Source organism: Stigmatopora nigra, chromosome 10, assembly GCF_051989575.1.
Source record: "Stigmatopora nigra isolate UIUO_SnigA chromosome 10, RoL_Snig_1.1, whole genome shotgun sequence".
In the NCBI taxonomy this organism is placed as follows: Eukaryota; Metazoa; Chordata; class Actinopteri; order Syngnathiformes; family Syngnathidae; genus Stigmatopora; species Stigmatopora nigra.
Window position 1 is genome coordinate 837,204 of NC_135517.1, and position 18,175 is coordinate 855,378.

Genomic DNA, 18,175 nt, shown 5'->3' on the forward strand with positions numbered 1-18,175 from the left:
ATTGGGCTCGCCGTGTCGTCTACTTACAACACAGGTGTCAAAGTGGCGGCACGGGGGCCAAATCTGGCCCGCCTTATCATTTTGTGCGGTCCGGGAAAGTAAATGATGAGTGCCGACTTTCTGTTTTAGGATCAAATTCAAATGATAGATATAGATGTATATTAAATTTCCTGATTTCCCCACTTTTAAATCAATTATTGTCATTTTTTTAAATCATTTTTTTCTGTATTTTTAGTTCAAAAATCATTTTGTAAAATCTAAAAATATATTTTAAAAAACTCAAAATTGGTTTTTAGGTTTTTTTCTCCTAGTCAAAGTCATTTCTGGCTGAAACATCCAAAAATATTTTGTAGATAAAATCCATTTGCTCTGATCAAAACATAAAATGTATTTTTCTCCAAATTTTGAGGCATTTTTGGGTGCCATTTCTAAGCATTGCATGATTTTGTGTACAAAATGGAGGATTAGGATTCCCCTGATTTCGGCTTCAAACACTTTTCTGCTTTAATTTAATTTATTTTTTGGACGTATCATGATTTTTAGTGAGATTAAATCGATTTTTGTGTTATCAAAACAAAAAATTGTGACTGGTTATTTGGAGTAAAGTAGGAAAAAGCGGAAGAGGGAGTTAAGAAAGGGGGGGGGGGGGGGTTGAGTCACATGGGAACTAGTCAGGGTGGTGTCACATGGTTTGCGTTTGCTAACCCAAAAAAAAAAAAAAAAAAAAAAAAAACAGTAGACGATGTTTGCGGCTTGTTTCGTTCCTCTTTTTTAAAAGTAGGACAACTATGGAAATTCCAGCCATCAATTTAAAGGTGAGGCTCCTCTTCTACTTTTACAATCTTTGTTTGGTTTGGGTTGACGTGAGGATGACACATTCCTCCGAGGTGACGCCTCACTCGTCACTGGTTTCACTGGTTTCACTGGGGAGGCCCCTTTGTACAAGTGGGAACTTGTGCTTTTGGAATATTTCACTTTAATTATCAATAGAAGTAGAAATAAGCATTTTGGAATGGTGGATATGCATTTTTCTGGGGGTTAAAATGATCCGTAACATTTTGGTTTTATGGGATTTATTGGATATATTATTTTGTTAGATTTTTTAAAAGTCGTTTTGGTTTGTTTATTTTAAATCTTGAGTATATGGACATTTGAATTTGATATAAAAGCAGATATTGGTTTTTGATATTCTTTTTTTAAAGTGCATTATTGGACTTTTATTATTTTTCAATAACGTATTCGCCACTTGTAATTTACTAAAAGTAATGCATTTAATTTTGAAGGATTATTTCTCACGATTATTATGAATCTGTCATAATTTCATGCATCTTTCAAATTACGGTTAATTCATAATTTTGTTATCTTTTAACTTTTTATCAGTTCTCTTCTAGAATGACTGACATCAAATTCATTATTTTTGTATAACTTGAACTTGTTAAAATGGTGAGTGGTGATGCCTTTTGTTTTTAAATTCATTTTTCTTGATACTAATTTTCTTCATAGTGGTTCCATTTTAATTTGCTGATGAGTTTGTATCTTTGGCCTAATAATATTGTGTGAAATGCTCTGTATTTTGCCACGATCCCTTCCCATTCACGCCGCTCCATTTGATACGTCATCACCACGGGACGCCACGGATCGTACCATTCCATTCTATTCCCACCAGGCCATCGTCGGGGTGCACTGGCTGTTGACAGTTTGGTGAGTGGACACGTTTATTCTCACTACCTCGTGAAATTTTTCCCTGGTGACCTTTGACGGCTCGAAAAGTATCCCACAATGTTCCTCAAGTAAAAGTAAGTCTTCAACTTTGAGCTAAAGTCAACGTAAACTACTTAAATAATAAAGTAAAGAACATTTTTAAAAAGTATCTGGTGAAAACAGCATCCGGGTCATGAGGCACTTTTTCTTCTTTCATTTTAATCTATTTGAACTGTTATTATTAACGTCGTACGGTCACTTATTTAATTATTAGACCAAACAAATCTGACTCGTAATTCAGTCCAGTGAACCTGAGCACCCTCTAGCGGACACAAATCGTAACACTAAAAACCGAGCGAGAGGTCGAAATGCACGCTTTACGTCAAGTCATTTCATTTTTAATTTTTACGGCACTTTTAAGTCGTTGCCGTGATTGTGGGACAGCCAACCGCTAGGGGGTGCTTGCGCGTATTTCGTGATTATGTTAAAACTAGTCAAGCCATCTTTTGGACACAATTATGTCAACTGAAGCAAAATGAGTGTGCCAAGTTCATTTTATTTCTTATGAATAGTACATTTATTTGTTGACCCGTGTGCGCAGGGGGTGCATGGCCTGGCTTCCCTCCTCCTTCGCCTGGGGCAACTTCAGCGTTCTCGCCGTGGGGGTCTGGGCCATCGCTCATCGGGACTCTGTGGACGCCGTCCTCTTGGTGGGTCCTCATTTTTCTTTGGTTCTTGATGGGGTTTAGATCGGGGTTGATGTTTTTTTTTCTTCTTCTCACAGTTTCTAGTGGGGATGACGGTGACCATCTTAACCGACATGATCCACTTTGGCATCTACTACTCTCTGAGCGAGCTGGCGTCGGAAAAGGGGCGGGACGTCTTCCGCTTCAGCGCCGCCGCCGCCATCTTGAGCCTGCTGCTTAAGCCCGCCTCCTGTTTCTTTGTCTATCAGATGTACCGAGAAAGAGGCGGAGACTACAACATCAACTTCGGTCAGTATGGAATCTAGTCGTAGTGGACGGCCAATCAAATGACTTCCTTGCAAATTAAGTGTGTGTGTAATTACATTAAAACGACGACTTTTTCCACATTCAAATTAATGCAAAAACATAAAAACAGCTGCTTTTACTAAGATTTTTCAAAATTAGAATTAAAATGCATGATTAAAGGAAATGTTGCATGGGCGTGGCCTCCACTCTCACCTGTCTTTAACTTTCCCCGCCCCCTTGGCATGCCATGTTGCCCCGCCTCCTCGTCTTATCTGTGTCCTTGTCTCCCCCCCCCCCCCCCCCCCCCCCCCCGACCTCTCAGACTTGGAGACCTCCATGGACAGTCGCTGCACCACGGACAGTGCGGACAGTGCCTTTGTGGGGCGCCGTTATTGACCCCTCCCCCTCCGTCCTCTCTGCCAATCGGCTCGCTTGCCTTCCCACCCCAGACCAGCAGCAGCCTTTAATTTTCTCTTTGTCGTTTGCATGTGTATTTATAAGCGTGCCTGTTGCAGTTTAGTAGTAAATGGAGTGAATTTATTGTCCCCTAAATGCGATCCAAAATAGCATTTTTTTTTTTTTTTTTCGATGGTGGAATAAATGTGAGAAATGTATGGTTACGTTTTAATGGGAGTAACTATGGCTGGGATTTTAGCTCAAATGGTAGTGTATAGTAAGACTTTTATTCCGTAAAAAATGACCATGTATAGTAAGGCTTATTGCTTCAAAAACCGACATAGTATAGTAAGTCTTTTTTTATTTAAAAAAAATGACATAGTATAGTAAGGCTTTTTTTTCTCACAAAAAAAAGACTTAGAATAGTAAGGCTATTGACAAAGTTTAGTCTGGCCAATTGGTGGCGCAGAGTTTAAGTCACTGATCTTTTGTCTGGGTGGCCAGGGTTCAAATCCTGGTTGGGACACATTTTCCCTTTAATTGTTTCTATATATTTGTCGTCAACACATTCCAATAATGACAATGGAAAGTGTGGTCAATTGGTGGCGCAGAGGTTAAGTCACTGGACTCCCGTGTGGGAGACCTGGGTTCAATTCCCGGTTGGGACACATCATTTTCACTTAATTGTTTCTGTGGACTTGTAGTCAAGAAACTCAAATGATTACTAAGGAAAGTGTAGTCACTTGGTTGGCGCAGAGGTTAGAACATTGGACTCCCGTCTGGGAGACCTGGGTTCGATTCTCGCTGTCGACCTTTGGCTGATCACTACACCGTGTGGTTCGGTAACTAGAATAAGAAGAATAAGAAGAAAAAAAAAAGAAAAACTTTTAAATTTATATTAAACACTTAGTCATACTTTTCAGCAAAAGGTTATATTCCGAACTGCCTTCGGCAGTTCGGAAGACACTTGATGGACCTGTATGTGCGAAAGGCGTTCTCGGGTCGGCCTTCGGCCGACCCTCGACCGCTTGCTTGGTCAGTGAACCGCCGACACCGGGAAGCGAACTCACGTTCTCTCGGTTCAAAGGCGAGTGTGCAACCCACTACACCAACTCGTGCCCCACTTATACATGGGTGTTGAAACGTTTTATCCAAGGAATTGGGGTGAAACACTTAGTCATTTTTTGGACAAAATACTTCATCCACTGAATACTTATACTTATACACTTTAACACTTAGACATTTTAACGTATTCTTTGAACTGAATAATATTGTGAAAATCTTTGCCTCCACTGGGATTTGAACCCAGGACCACAGCGGTGGCAGACTGATGACTTAACCACTGGGCCACCACCCTGTGGGAGAAAGTAGTAGTACTTGTACTTTTATCCCATTCATTTACGGAACGTTTTATCTAAGGAAATGGGGTGAAACACTTGGTCATTTTTTGGTTAAAATGCTTCATCCACCACTCAATACTTATTCAGTTAAACACTTAGGCAGTAGTACTTATTCTTTTAACTGAATAATATTGGGAAAAACTTTGCATGCACTGGGATTTGAACTGAGGACCACAGAGGTGGAAGACTGATGACTTAACCATTGGGCCACCACCCTGTGGGAGGAAGTAGTAGTACTTGTACTTTTATCCCATTAATTTACCTGAACAATATTGGGAAAATATTTGCAAGCGCTTGGATTTGAACCCAAGACCAATGAAGTGGGAAACTGATGACTTAACCACTGAGCCACCACTCCACACGATTAGATTGTAGTATTTGTTGTTTTGTCTCTTTTCACTTGTACTTTTATTGTATTATAAGACTTTTTTTCTTTAAAAAAACGACATAGCATAGTTGGGCTTATAAAATGGACATAGTATAGTAAGGCTTTTTCCTTATAAAACGACATAGTATAGTAAGGCTTTTGTAAAAAAAAATGACAACATAGTAAGACATTTTTTAGTAAAACAATTGATCAAAATTTATTATTACTTACCAACATGAGAGACATTTTTGGGAAAATGTTGCTAGCGAAATTGGACAAAATAATTTTGAGAATTAAATTTAGTGTCCAAATGTGACGACATTCACGACACTCAAGCACGAGTGTATTTTCCTCGTAGGTTTCCCCTCGATGAGGCCAAACCGAGACGCGTACCAGTCCATTGATCCGAGACAGGACTCCGCCTCCAACGCCGCCTCCAACGCCACCGCCAACCCCTTCAACCAAGCGCAGGACCCCAAAGTGCCGCGGGCGTATTGACGTGCTCCGCAACACCTGACAAAAAGACACAATTGTTATTCTTTTGAAACTGGTTTTGGATCAGGATTAGTTTGTTGTGTCGCCTGTTTAAGACTTATTTTATGCAAAATGGTCAAAAATTGGCAACATTTTGGTAATAAAATCTCCCTTTTTTAGCTTTATGGTGGTTTTTGTGTCATTTCTTCGCAGAATATGTCTTATTTTGTGAAAAAAATGTTTTGTTGTTGTCTTAATAATGACTTTTAATCCAAAAGTAAAAGTTAAAAATGGACATGCTGTTGTGTGACTATTTTTTTTTTTACAATTTTTACAGCGAAAAAAAGGGTAAAAATTGTTAAGAATGTTGTGTCAACAGTAAAAATAATCAATATTAATTTTGAAGTAAAAGTTGAAAAATGAACGTACCCCGTGTGGCGCATCTTCGGGTTGGGACGAGGCGGCGGCGACGTTACAGCACGAGCAGGCGCTTGTTCTTGTCCTGCTCCGGCACCCCCGTCTGCTTGTCACTGTTAAAACACAACAACAACAACATTACGCATTAAAGCATTTTAAAAGGACAGTAATCCCTCAATTATCGTGGATTCACTACTTTGCAATTTTTTCCCGCGATTATTTGTAAGATTTTATTTTATTTTTTAAAGGTCATAAAAAAGTGAAAATCCACGCTTAAACTCATAAGTGGAAGCCACTTTTGCTACTACATAATTTAAACATTAATATTCAAGGGAGTACTGGAGAGACTGGAGCTGGGAAACAGCGCCACCATGCGTTCAAATACGATTACTACACGGCGCTGACTACTGCTAACTAGTGGACAGGAGTGGAAGTGCAGCTAACTATTGTTTATTTCCACCAAAAACAGTATGAAAATCCAATCTGACAATATCACGATATATTATAAAAAGGATATTATTTTCGTAGTTTCATAAATTCGATAAAAGTCAGTTGTACTTACGCATTTTGGGTGGCGGCGTCCTCATAAATCTTTAACATGGTTTCGGTGCGATCGTCACGGCACTCTTTGGGCTCCTGGAGTCTAAAAAAATGAAAGTTGGTTCGTTTGGGTGGATACTTTGGGAGATCCAAGATGGCCGTCTGTACGCTACCTGGGTTCCAGTCGCTCTTTGACTTTGGCGATGGAAAGGATGTAAGGACTGATTTGCCTGGCGATGGTGGTCAGGTACGAGTTTTCTTGCTTCAGTTGCATCAGATCGTGGAGCTGAGCTAAAAAAAAGAACATTTTTATTCATTAGAATGAAGAAATAAAATAAATAGAACCGGATAGTAAGGGCGCTGCAGTGCTTTTTTGGGTCTGATTGCAGAGATGATACAGTAGAATGTATAGGTAACTTTTTTTGGGAGATTTTAAAAATGTGACAGATAGGTGGGGTCAGCAAATAATAATAATAATAATACTATTTAAAAATTAAAAAAAAAAAAAAAAAAATTAAAAAATGTTTAAAATTTAAAAATGTTTAAAATTTTAAAAAGTTTAAAATATAAAATGTTTAAAATTAAAAAAATTAAAAATCTAAAAAAATTAAAATTTAAAAATATATATATTTTTTAAAAATATTATTTGGACAACGTCGGCGGGCCGGATTAAATGCTCTAGTGGGCCGGATATGGCCCGCGGGCCGTAGTTTGCCAATCACTGGTTTAGTTTTTTTTAGATCTCTATTCTGGATGGGTGAATTTATCTGTACGATATGTTCTGTTTTCATTTGAAAATGAGATGGAGCCAAAATGGCGGCGCGTACAAGTGCAGTGGCTCTTTGCTGTTGTGTATGATGACAATAAAGCTTTTGATTTGGATATTAGAGTTTTTGAAATGACTAAAATGACTCTTTATAATTAAATTAGTCAAACTCAAACTTCATTACACCCTTGAATTGATGCCATAGATGTCCATAGTTGTCAAATACCATCCATACTATCTCCAAAAAGTCAAGTTTAAAAGAAAAAATGACCAACCTTCATAGATCTCCTGTTCATTGGTGACCCTCTGAAAAGTCTCCTCCCAGATCTGCAAGGTGAAGAAGCATGAAGAGGATTTCCTCCCCCCAAAAAAAACATTGAAAAGGAGCTACTAAAAAAAAGAAAGAGGTGACCTCCTCAAACATGGCCCTCATGGTTTCCACGGTGGCGTACTGCGAGGCGATGCGACTGTCGATGTGTAGCGAGCGCTCCAGGATTTGACCCATTTGCTCCGTGTCGATGACCGAGTGGTGCTTGGTCAGATCTCGGTGAAGTTCCTGGACCTGGTCCTTCAGGTTTTGGATTTCCGTCTGCAGAGTCTGAAAAACAAGAACAGGCACAAAAAAAAAAGATGAAAATTGTGAAAATCAGGCGTATACGAGGGAAATTGTCAAATTCAACCATTTTAGGCCTATTTTATGGGTGCATCTTATAAGCGGATATGGCTAATATGCCAGAAAATAGGGTACATAATGGGTGTCAAAGTGGCGGCTCGCGGGCCAAATCTGGCCCGCCGAATCATTTTGTGCGGTCCGAGTAAGTCAATGAGTGCTGACTTTCTGTTTTAAGATCAAATTCAAATGAAGAGTATAGATGGATATTAAATTTCCTGATTTCACCCTTTTTAAATAAATCATTGTCATTTTTTAATCATTTTTTTGTGTTTATAGTTCAAAATTAATTTTGTAAAATCTAAAAATATATAATAAAAAAATGCTAAAACTAATATCATTTTATATCTATAAAAACTGAATATTCCGGGCTTTTAATCCACTTATTTTAATCCATGTATAAAACAAAAAACCTAAATATTCTATCTAAAATGAATAGAGTACCCGAGTCTGACACCCTTGTATTACTGTATATTACTTTCCTGGAATGGCGTCTCCACTCACCCGATAGGAGTTCTCGTAATTGTTGCAATGCTTGGTGAAGGGCGTCTCGCGTCCCTCGGCCAGGAGGACCTTGGTGCAGATGTTGCGGTGGGACGTGGGCCTCCTGCCCAACACGGATCCCAGCGGCATGTCGCTCAGAGACATGGACAGAGGCGACTGTAGCCTGAGGTCAGGTGGGGACAACATCACAGCGGCTTTCTCTTACATCCCACGGACAAACTGCCCAACGGCGATTTCCACCACCAGCCCAGTGCCGCCGGACTTCCATCGATCGGTCCTCAGAGGGAAGGCGGAGCCTGGCTTTTAATAAATACTTTGCCCACTCCCCGTGACACGGAGGGCGCCCTAGAACAAAAGCTACCGGCGTCCCGCGGATTAATTGCGCAGGGTTCCGTGAAATTATGATAAAAATAGTGTGAGTGTTGAGTGCGCTGATGGAATTACATGCGGAGAAAGAGAGAGGCCTTGATTGTTTTTCATTTGTTTGTGTGGGTGACTTTTTACAGCGCTATTTTGGGGTTGAGGCAGCCCGGTGGTGGAGTGTTTAGCATGTTAGGCTCGCAGTTATAAGGGCGAGGGTTCGATCCCAGGTGGGTCTACGCTGTGGAGTTTGCATTTTCTCCCTTTGGGTTTGAGTGGGTTTTTTCTGGGTACTCTGGTTAACTCCCACATTCCCCAAAACATGAATGCTAAGCTAATTTTATGCTAAATTGCCCATATATACGAGTGTGATTGGTTGTTTGTGTCCTGGTGCCCTGTGATCGGTTGGCTAATTTGACCCTCTGACTTCTGGAACGAAGCTCTAGCACCCCCTGCGACCCTAGTGAGGATATAGCAGTTACAAAAAAATTAAATGAATGAATGTTTTTACATAGACATTTTTAGGTTTAGGTGACCTGGCAGATAAGTGGCTAGCGCATTAGCTTTGCAGTTTTTGGGTTGTAGGTTCAATCCCAGGTCAATCTTCACTATGTGGACTTTACATGTTTCTGTGTTTTTTTTTTTTTGGGTACTCCGGTTCCAAAAAACATGCTAGCAAATTGTTAGCTTAGCTTAGCACTTGACCGGGTTCGATTTCACTCTTGCCGACCATTTCCTCAAAAAGGGGATCCATTCTGGACCAAATCATTCTGACAGAACTCACTCCGACACCCCCTGTCGTAAGCGATCTCACCTGGTAGTGACGCCGACGGACGAGCCAGCGACGGACGGGGCGCGGCGTTGGCCAATCAGAAGCAGAGACTCCAGACAGCGGGCGAACTCGCTGCGGAAATCCGTGTTGATCTGGTGGGATGGCGTTGGAATTTCAATTTGAATTTGAAGTGGGAGGGCAAAAAGCACACTCACTTTGCTACTCTGAACGGGTCGGAGACGATGAGGGAGCTTCACGATTCGTTTCAGGCGCTCCATCAGTTGCTGCAGGGATGAAAAGGGGTCATCAGGATCGACCACTTCCATTTTCCACATTTGAAATATGGATGCGATTTATTGCCGGTGTAAGACACTCACATAACCCATGTCCAGAAACTCAAACATGTTGGCTGAGCTGAGGAAGGCGGAGCAAGTCACCAGATGGACCTGTAAACAAAGAACATGATATTCAAAGCCACGATATTTCATGTGGGCCGGACCATTTTAGAAAGAATATTTTGATTTTTTTTGTACAAGACTACTAGCTTGTACTAGCTTGATGTTGCGTTTAAAGGGCCGCATGTGTCCAAGTACCTGGAGGGTTGGCAGTAGCGAAGTGAGATGTGACAGCTGCTCCTTTAGCGCTTTCTCCTTCTCCTCGTGTTGGCTGCACACAAACATTCATTGAGTGCTATGCCAATAACTCAATTAACTCCAATTATGAGCATGTTCCCGGGCTTTGGTGGGTTTTCTCCGAGTACTGCGGTTTCCTCCCAGTGTGTGTTCTGTTGTACCTCTGTGCCGTCTTCAGCAGAATCTTCTTCCTCTCGGCTAATTTTTCCTGTCGAGTAAGGGGAAAAACAAGCAAACGTGAGGAAAAAGGTATTCTCTGTGGTGTGATGAAATAAAAAGTGCATAAAAACGCCTCCTGGCAAGAGTTCAACGTCTTTTCTCGGAGCAGTTGGATAAACAGCGACATTCTGTGGTCACATAGTGGCATTACACTTGTTTTGTTTCTGTATAGTATTGTTTTTTGGATTATTATACTTGTTTAAATACAAAAACTGTGAATATAACATTTAAATTTTAAGATTACACATTTTTCTTTAAAAAAATATAAAAACGTTTTTTATTTATTTAAAAACTTTTTTTTTTAATTTTTAACCAGAATAGATATTCTCTACATCTTGATAATATTCATTTATATTTCAGCATGAAAAACACAATTGACTTTCGTGGGCCGCACAAAATGAGGCGAGGGGGCCCAAATCGGGCCCCCAGGCCGTCCATGAGCACACCCAGTGGCGTGCGCATGAACTACAACAACAAAAAAAACATTGCCTTGCTTACCTGCAAACTGTTAAACAGCGAGCAGATGGCGCTCTCTTCCTCCTCCACGTTGAGACACACTTCTCCGATCATAGACCTGAGTAGAAAGATGGTCTCCCGCGTGGACGTCTGCAGCTCCTTCACCACCTGCGTCCCCGGGAGGCGCTCGTTAGGGACGCGCTTGTTGGGGACACGGGTCCAGGTTTTTCTCACCAGGACGGCCTGGTCCAACATCTCGCATCCTTGCACGTAGGCCGTCTCGATGTCGATGCAGTGCGTTCGACTCTCCCTGCGGAGGAGAATCGCGACGTGGTGGCGACGTGGTGGGCCGGGGGAAGGCGCTCGAACGGCTTTTGGTGGCACTTTGACTCACACTTGCATGTCACGGAAGCACTTGACGCACAGCATGGACTTGTTCTCGGTGGAGAAGAGGATGTAGGGCTCCTGGTGTAGAACTAGCGGCGCAGGGAAAACAATTTTAGGGTCACTTGTGGCCATGTCAACAAAAATAATAAATAATAATGTATCGATTTTTATGCTATGCGTTGATTGGTTTTCTTGATGGAAAAAGTAGACAGTTCTGGGGGCGGGTTAGGAACTAGCATTTATGCTAGCACACATGTAAACAATGCATTCGAAGTTATTTCCGAAGGACTCAAAAAACGGATTGAAACTCCGCCCCCGTCAAGGACACAAACTATAGTTTAAACTCACCGCATTTCCTGTGCTTGGCTTTACTGCGCTTGGCCAGTGAGACGATGTCGTGGTGGGCGAACATTCGGGCCTTGTGCGTGACATCTCTGCAGGTGCAACATAATGGCTGATTGCATGTGTTGCAGTAGAACATCCCGCCCGAGTCCTGGACACAAAACACAACAGGCCGTGAATGAAAATGCATGGCGGTAGAAGAAAATATGTGTTGACCTTTTTATCGCTCTCTTGGTCACAGTTGGCACATTGCACGATTTCCTCAGCGTCCGCGTTGTTGTCCACCAGGAACTTGAGCAGACGGTCTTCTGGTGGGAGCCCGTTGTTCCCCTTTATGATGGACGTGTAGCTGGGAAAAGCAAGAAAATATCGATCAAAATGCAACTCAAGTGTTTACAGTTCAGTTGCGGTACTCAAATAAGCCTGTAGGGGCAGTGCAGTCTCTCCGTGGGCAGCGTCGAAGAAAAAACGCGGAAGTTGCTGCGTGTTGTCATTGCTAACATGTGCTAACTTGAAACCGTCTCCAAACTTCAACAATCAGAACCGAACCCCACTTAAAAACACTTAAGAGACAACAAAGAGTACTAGCGAAGCGCAAAAATGTCTGTCATCGCCCAGGAACACGTTCGAGGGAGCAACGTTTTTAAAGACCTGAGCGCCGACGACGAAGACTGGCAGCCGACCGAGATCGAGAGCCTTTGCATGAACTGTTACCAGAACGGCACGACACGTCTGCTCCTCACCAAAATCCCATTTTTTAAGGAAATCATCGTCAGTTCGTTTAGCTGCGACCAATGCCGCTGGTCCAACACGGAGATCCAATCGGCGGGGCGCATCCAAGAACAAGGCGTGCGGTACACGCTGCGGGTCAGCAGCAAGGCAGACTTGAACCGTGAGGTGGTCAAAATGGACAGCGCGACCACCAGGATACCCGAGCTGGATTTTGAGATCCCCCCGTTTACACAGAAGGGCGCCCTTTCCACCGTGGAGGGTCTCCTGGACCGAGCCGTGGCCGGTTTGGAGCAAGACCAGGAGGCCAGGCGTGAGGCGGACCCTGAAGTGGCCGACAAAATCCAGGTTTTCCTGCAGAAGCTGAAGTCGCTGAAATCCGCAGAGGAGGCCTTCACGTTGGTGATCGAGGACCCTTCGGGCAACAGTTTCGTGGAGAACCCGTCCGCCCCGTTGAAGGACGAGGCCTTGACGGTGTCCTGGTTCCGGAGGAGTCCGCGGGAGGAGAAGCAGTTGGGCCTGAGGGCCGACGACGAGCCGGACGAGGACACGGCGCCGCCGCCCGGCGACGACTTGGAAACCATGCGGGGCGAGGTTCTGGTCTTCAACACCAACTGCCCCGAGTGTAACGCGCCGGCTAGCACCAACATGAAGCTGGTCCAGATCCCTCACTTCAAGGAGGCCGTCATCATGGCCACCAACTGCGACGTTTGCGGCCATCGCACCAACGAGGTCAAGTCGGGCGGCGCCACGGAGGAGAAGGGCACCCGGATCACGTTGAGGATCACCTCCCCGTCCGACATGACTCGCGACTTGCTCAAGTCGGAGACCTGCGCCGTCCTCATCCCGGAGTTGGACTTTGAGCTGGGGATGGCGGCGCTTTGCGGGAAGTTCACCACGGTGGAGGGTCTCCTGACGGACATCAAAGATCTGGTGGTGGCCAAGAATCCATTTGTGGGCGGAGACAGCGGCGACGCGTCCCGCGTTGACAAGATCCAGGAGTTTGGTCGGAAGATTGACGATGTAGTGGCGGGACGGACGGAGGTCCATCTGGTCCTGGATGACCCGGCGGGGAACAGCTACCTGGAGAATGTGTACGTACCGGAAGCCGACCCGGAGATGACGGTGGAAACGTACGAACGCACTTTTGAACAGAATGAAGATCTCGGCCTGAACGACATGAAGACGGAAAACTACCAGGATGATAATTAAAAATGGACTTGCCTCTCATCTAAAATGAATAAACAAATAAACACATTGACCTTCTTGTTTTAGTGCACCGCCATTTTGAACTTGAGCTAGTTTCCGTTTGTTTTTATGGCAGAGTGACTAAGTCGCTACGATTATAGCAAAACTATGCTAATAATTGTCCTCACTTGCGCATATTTTGATAGAGCACATGGGACATTTTGAGTAAATTATTCAAATTCCAGAAGAATTTTTGCAGTTCAGCATGGGAATTCACTTATTTTAGATTTTTTTTGCCAGGTGTCGGGATTATTTATCGGAGGAACGTTGTATTTTTTTAACGTGATTATTTGTAAAAAAAATAATGGATTTGGGCAATTCCTTGTTTTGAATGAATATGGTTTGGTCAACTGGTGTTTAAGGTGAGGTGGTACGTCCAATTAAAATGTAAAAGTTTAAAGAAAAAACTATTTAGAAATAAAGATATCATGATACCAATCATTTTTGCCTCAATTTTTCCACGGTTCATTAACTTTACACGAAGGTACAATTCCATTTAAAATCATAATTGTACAATAACGTTATCAAATTGAAATTGGTCCCTAGCTGTCAATTGGCCATTGGCGCCTCCGAAGGTCGCCCTTGACGGACATGAAATGCATCGCTATCAAGTTACCGTGTTTGATTCCCTGTAAGCTATGCGGCGGCCAAATGCCACCACTCTTTGTCCGCCGTGTGACCGGACGGGCTAAATCCGGGCAGCTGTTCCGGCCAATCAGGCTCGAGCGGGTGCGTGGACCAGCCAAATTTGCGAGCTAATTTCCTCCCTGCGAGAATAGCGGGGTGCTGGAGTCTATCCCAGCAGGCAAAATTACAGACAACCGAAAAATGTGCCAGAATATAAACAGAAATGTTAAAAATTAATAATAAAATACTAATCATGATTTAAATCTTATGCTTAATGAGCGCAAAACTGGAGTTTTGTGATGCAAAAATATCAACCAAATTATAAGAAATTGGTTCTTCGGAAAAATATTGAATTTGAGAATGGATGCAGTGGCACTTTAGTGACACTAGAGGGAGTCGATGGGTCCGACGCAAACTACGGCAAAGAAGAGTCGGTCTATACCGCTAACTTTACGTGAAGATACGGGATAAAACTTTAGACGAATGATATTATGATAGGGAAAAACATTTTTATAGGACGGCTGTAGCGCGCCCCCTAATAGATGGCGCCCGTGGCGATCACCCTTATTGCCTAGAGCAAAAAATGGCCCTACAATCCTGCCAAAAATGCATTTTGAAGCTAAAATTGTCAGTTTTTGTGTTGTGTAATCTTACCCGCAGAGAGGACAGCCCAGTCGGCTGTCATTGGTCCGTCCCAGCAAGCAACGGGCGCAGAAGATGTGGTAGCAATCCAGCAGACACGGCGACTGGTATTGCTCGTGGCACAGGTGGCACACCAGGGGATGCACGTTGGCACAGTCCACGTTGCACAGGTTGTCCAAATTATTCAAAATACCTCCAGCCATCTGAAAACAAATGCATCATGTTAGCATGTTTTACAAACAGTCAAACTTAGCCTGTAACTGCTTGCAACGAGCAGCGGGAATCAAATAACTCTTGTCGGGATTAAAATAAACAAACACGCTTACCTTGAAATGCGATTGGTGTTGGTGGTTATCCAAAGTTCACACAAAACAAAGAACGGCAGACAAACAAAGCCGGAGAGTACAGCGAGAGCGAATACTCGAGGCGCTATTACCTCGTAGCGGCGCTATCAGGCTGGCCCCGGCAGGAATGATAGCAATGCTTCCATGGTAGACCCTCGGGCAGCTGACGCCCGCTGCCGGTTGCCCCACGTGTTGCCAAGTGCACTTGTCCGTGATATGGCACCTCCACTGTGGTCATTCTCTTGGAAAAGATGGCAAACAGCATCTAGAACAAAGAGGAATTTATAAGTCAGGGGTATCAAACTCCATGTTGTTCAGAGTTATATCTCCGACTAAGCCGCCACATTTAATCAGCTAATGAATGAACAGCTATACAGAGAGTTGATTTAGCATTTTATAGCCGTCCAAATATTTTTTGAGCCTCCTAACAGCAGCTTTTCTCTTGTATTTATGGTTTTTTAAAACATTTCTTTCATTAAAAAGAGGGAAATCATTAAATATATATGTATTCGTCATAAAAATCACTGCTATTTATGAATACAGAAATTCTATTGCCTACGTTAGCTATATTGCTAATAGCAATACGAAATGTACATAAGGATGAATTTCAGTTTGAAGTAAAGCAATATCAACTATTATATAAATTTAATGGCATTCATTTAAAAAAAATAATGTGGGAATTGTTTAATTTTACCTCCTGAATCCATAACCTAACGAGCTATATATTTATAACAACAACAACAAAAAACACGACGTCTGTAATAAACACCTCAGCCATTTGCAATCGAATGCCGAGTCATCGATGGGGAAGCCATCTATTATCCGTCCTACCCAGCGTTTCCGTCTTCCTTTTTGCTGAACGTGTCAGCCATGGCGCCGACCGTGAGTACTACGGCGACCAAACGAAACAACCCACACGCAATAAATACGATATAAGTCCTCCCCGATGTAACGTAAACAAGCTAGCCGAGTGTTACGACGGCTCGCCTTCGGCATTTTTCGGCACTCCTCGGCCTCTTGGTTTCGTGTCGCTTGTCAACAATATTATTGCTAACGTTAGCTTAGCTGCAGCAGCTCCACGCAAATAGCGAGGGGGTTGGCGTGCTCTAACGTGGAAAAATGTCGCGTGTTTACTGTTCAGTCGCGTGATTTAAATGTTGTTGTCGTGTTGTGTCTCACCAGAAGAAGCACGTAGTGGTCAAAAAGCCCGGTGGGAAGAGGAAGAAGCCGATTTTAAAGTTCACGTTGGATTGCACGCACCCTGTGGAGGATGGCATTATGGACGCAGCCAACTTTGTGAGTCGGTTATGGTTATTTTTGACACCTGTCAGTCATTCGCTACAAATGTTCAAATAAACTAACCTCGTAAGATGCTTGTCTTATGACAGTTGTAAATATGTACAATTTTGACACGTCCCTGTCACTTTCTGAGGAAATTATTCAGGTTAAAAAAGATTGTTTTCTATTTATTTATTTTAGCTTTAACTCATTGGATGGCATATTTGGACACACTAGTGAATCAAATTTGAGCCAAGTTGTATGTTTGTAATTACACAAATGAAACAACATTGCTGTAAATATCAAGACAAAAAGAATACACTAAAAAAAATCAGTCCTGCCAAGAATGTATGTAGTTTTGTGTATAAAATGTCTATTTAAAATAAGATAAAATTCCTTGAGCATAATTTTACTATAATTACATGCTTATTTTTGTTGATAATTTAACATTGGCAGATATTTTTTGTCATATACAGTTGAATTAATTGGTTTTTGAAAACTTAGTTTTTCCTAAAGTGGGCATTTTTAAAGTGTGGAACCCTGTATATTCTACAAGGGGGCAAAAATGCACAAAACCAAGTTAGTTATTCCTTGTCCATAGCAGCATTTTTAGGATCTAATTTTGAGTCTTTTTTTTTTTTTTTACATTCTCTCCCCTCAGGAACGATTTCTTCATGAGCGCATTAAAGTTAACGGTAAAGCGGGAGGCCTGGGCGGCGGCGTGGTGTCCATCGAGAGGAGCAAGAGTAAAATTACAGTCAGCTCCGAAGTTCCTTTTTCAAAGAGGTAACTTCATAAAAAAAAATTTGTGACGAGTGTCATTTTAAATCTCATTGTATAATGACAATAAACGCATTCAATTCATTTTACTCGTCCAAACTGGACATTTTCCATTCAGCTCAATAGAAAAGACTCATGTTCTCATTTTGAAAGGGGACTGCCACCAGAGGGCGACAAATTCACACATACAGAAATGAGACTTTCCAAGCCAAATTGCACTCTATTTTTTTTAGGTACTTGAAGTATTTGACCAAGAAGTACCTGAAGAAGAACAACTTGCGGGACTGGCTTCGCGTGGTGGCCAACACCAAGGAGAGCTATGAGCTGCGTTACTTCCAGATCAACCAGGATGAAGAGGAGGAAGAGGATGACTAGGAGAAAAACCAACAACACAAAAACGCAGAGTTTAATAAAAGAACCCAAAGATGGAATACAGTGTTTCTTTTCATTTCAGTGCAGCAAAAATCACATGTAAGTTTCCAAATTCCCCCGCAAAGTAAGACACTCTAACAAGTTCTCTACTACTACTACTCTGTTATATGACAATTTTTTTCCATTATGTAATCTACCACAAGAGGTCAAATATTGGACGCAGCGTACTTTAAATTCTTGGCAAACTATAACAATAATATAAAGTTGATGGATTCAAACTGGGCTTGTTTGTTTTTGCAGTAGTGGAAATTTTCTCTAATTTCTTTAGCTATGGTTAAAAGTGACCTTTTTATTTAAAAAAATATATATTTTTAATTTGTGAGTATTATAAGACCATTATAAACTGAGTTGTTGGTTTGAATTTTGTAAATAATCATTGTAGACAATTTTTAAAACATTTGTTTTAAGTCAAGGATATACTAAAATAACATTTAGAATTGAGAAAAATATTCATATTTATATTTTCTATTTTAAACCAATACCTGAAAAATGGAGTACACTAAAAGTAGCTTATAAAATAAAAAATATGCACAAGAAATTACTGGTTTACACTAAAAAAATCTACCATTAATTTCAATTATTTTTTTTCTTAAAGTAGCAATGCACTCCTTTAAAAAAAATAAAACAATTTAGTATATTTATCTCATCTTTGCTAATGTCCCTCCAATTAAACAATTTCTATTCCTACCACGACAAAAAA

General features: G+C 41.8%; 4 protein-coding genes across 6 annotated transcripts; 3 read left to right on the forward strand and 1 right to left on the reverse strand.

Moving 5' to 3' along the window:
* The first annotated feature begins 670 nt into the window (after positions 1 to 670).
* Positions 671 to 5,515, forward strand: agtrap (angiotensin II receptor-associated protein). 3 transcript variants are annotated; one of them, XM_077726120.1, is made up of 5 exons: positions 671 to 815; positions 1,667 to 1,701; positions 2,303 to 2,411; positions 2,486 to 2,696; positions 5,215 to 5,515. In XM_077726120.1, the coding sequence occupies exons 1-5, from the start codon at positions 789 to 791 to the stop codon at positions 5,352 to 5,354; spliced, it is 522 nt and encodes a 173-aa protein (XP_077582246.1). In that variant the 5' UTR covers positions 671 to 788; the 3' UTR covers positions 5,355 to 5,515. The 3 variants fall into 3 exon arrangements, with proteins under 3 accessions (XP_077582246.1, XP_077582247.1, XP_077582245.1); XM_077726121.1 differs by lacking the exons at positions 671 to 815; positions 5,215 to 5,515 and adding exons at positions 1,424 to 1,443; positions 3,016 to 3,307; XM_077726119.1 differs by lacking the exons at positions 671 to 815; positions 5,215 to 5,515 and adding an exon at positions 3,016 to 3,307 and having other exon boundaries at positions 1,489 to 1,701.
* On the reverse strand, positions 5,285 to 16,037 carry LOC144202972 (RING finger protein 207-like). The gene is made up of 21 exons (XM_077726124.1): positions 15,755 to 16,037; positions 15,078 to 15,250; positions 14,654 to 14,844; positions 11,612 to 11,744; positions 11,402 to 11,546; positions 11,061 to 11,142; positions 10,901 to 10,976; positions 10,709 to 10,834; positions 10,153 to 10,199; positions 9,953 to 10,025; positions 9,737 to 9,805; positions 9,575 to 9,643; positions 9,423 to 9,511; positions 8,898 to 8,916; positions 8,228 to 8,425; positions 7,466 to 7,651; positions 7,329 to 7,380; positions 6,461 to 6,578; positions 6,310 to 6,390; positions 5,760 to 5,860; positions 5,285 to 5,369 (listed from the first exon to the last, which is right to left on the reverse strand). Exons 3-20 carry the CDS (start codon positions 14,842 to 14,844, stop codon positions 5,803 to 5,805), a joined length of 1,812 nt encoding a protein of 603 aa, XP_077582250.1. The 5' UTR covers positions 15,078 to 15,250; positions 15,755 to 16,037; the 3' UTR covers positions 5,285 to 5,369; positions 5,760 to 5,802.
* Positions 11,811 to 13,811, forward strand: zpr1 (ZPR1 zinc finger). Its single transcript, XM_077726117.1, has one exon. It carries the CDS (start codon positions 11,996 to 11,998, stop codon positions 13,334 to 13,336), a length of 1,341 nt encoding a protein of 446 aa, XP_077582243.1. The 5' UTR covers positions 11,811 to 11,995; the 3' UTR covers positions 13,337 to 13,811.
* rpl22 (ribosomal protein L22) lies at positions 15,770 to 17,474 on the forward strand. Its single transcript, XM_077726122.1, has 4 exons — positions 15,770 to 15,867; positions 16,168 to 16,281; positions 16,925 to 17,049; positions 17,277 to 17,474. Exons 1-4 carry the CDS (start codon positions 15,856 to 15,858, stop codon positions 17,416 to 17,418), a joined length of 393 nt encoding a protein of 130 aa, XP_077582248.1. The 5' UTR covers positions 15,770 to 15,855; the 3' UTR covers positions 17,419 to 17,474.
* Positions 17,475 to 18,175: the final 701 nt, after the last annotated feature.

Excerpts from the sequence above, each read along its gene's own strand:
- agtrap (XM_077726119.1), top strand. The coding sequence starts at position 1,562 with ATGCTCTGTATTTTGCCACGATCCCTTCCCATTCACGCCGCTCCATTT. Across the intron at positions 1,702-2,302 it reads CACTGGCTGTTGACAGTTTG|GGGGTGCATGGCCTGGCTTC; the intron begins GTGAGTGGACAC and ends CCGTGTGCGCAG. Across the intron at positions 2,412-2,485 it reads CTGTGGACGCCGTCCTCTTG|TTTCTAGTGGGGATGACGGT; the intron begins GTGGGTCCTCAT and ends TTCTTCTCACAG.
- zpr1 (XM_077726117.1), top strand. The coding sequence starts at position 11,996 with ATGTCTGTCATCGCCCAGGAACACGTTCGAGGGAGCAACGTTTTTAAA.
- LOC144202972 (XM_077726124.1), bottom strand. The coding sequence starts at position 14,844 with ATGGCTGGAGGTATTTTGAATAATTTGGACAACCTGTGCAACGTGGAC. Across the intron at positions 6,391-6,460 it reads AAAGAGCGACTGGAACCCAG|ACTCCAGGAGCCCAAAGAGT; the intron begins GTAGCGTACAGA and ends TCATTTTTTTAG. Across the intron at positions 5,861-6,309 it reads GACGCCGCCACCCAAAATGC|TGACAAGCAGACGGGGGTGC; the intron begins GTAAGTACAACT and ends GTGTTTTAACAG.
- rpl22 (XM_077726122.1), top strand. Across the intron at positions 16,282-16,924 it reads TTATGGACGCAGCCAACTTT|GAACGATTTCTTCATGAGCG; the intron begins GTGAGTCGGTTA and ends CTCTCCCCTCAG. Across the intron at positions 17,050-17,276 it reads GAAGTTCCTTTTTCAAAGAG|GTACTTGAAGTATTTGACCA; the intron begins GTAACTTCATAA and ends TATTTTTTTTAG.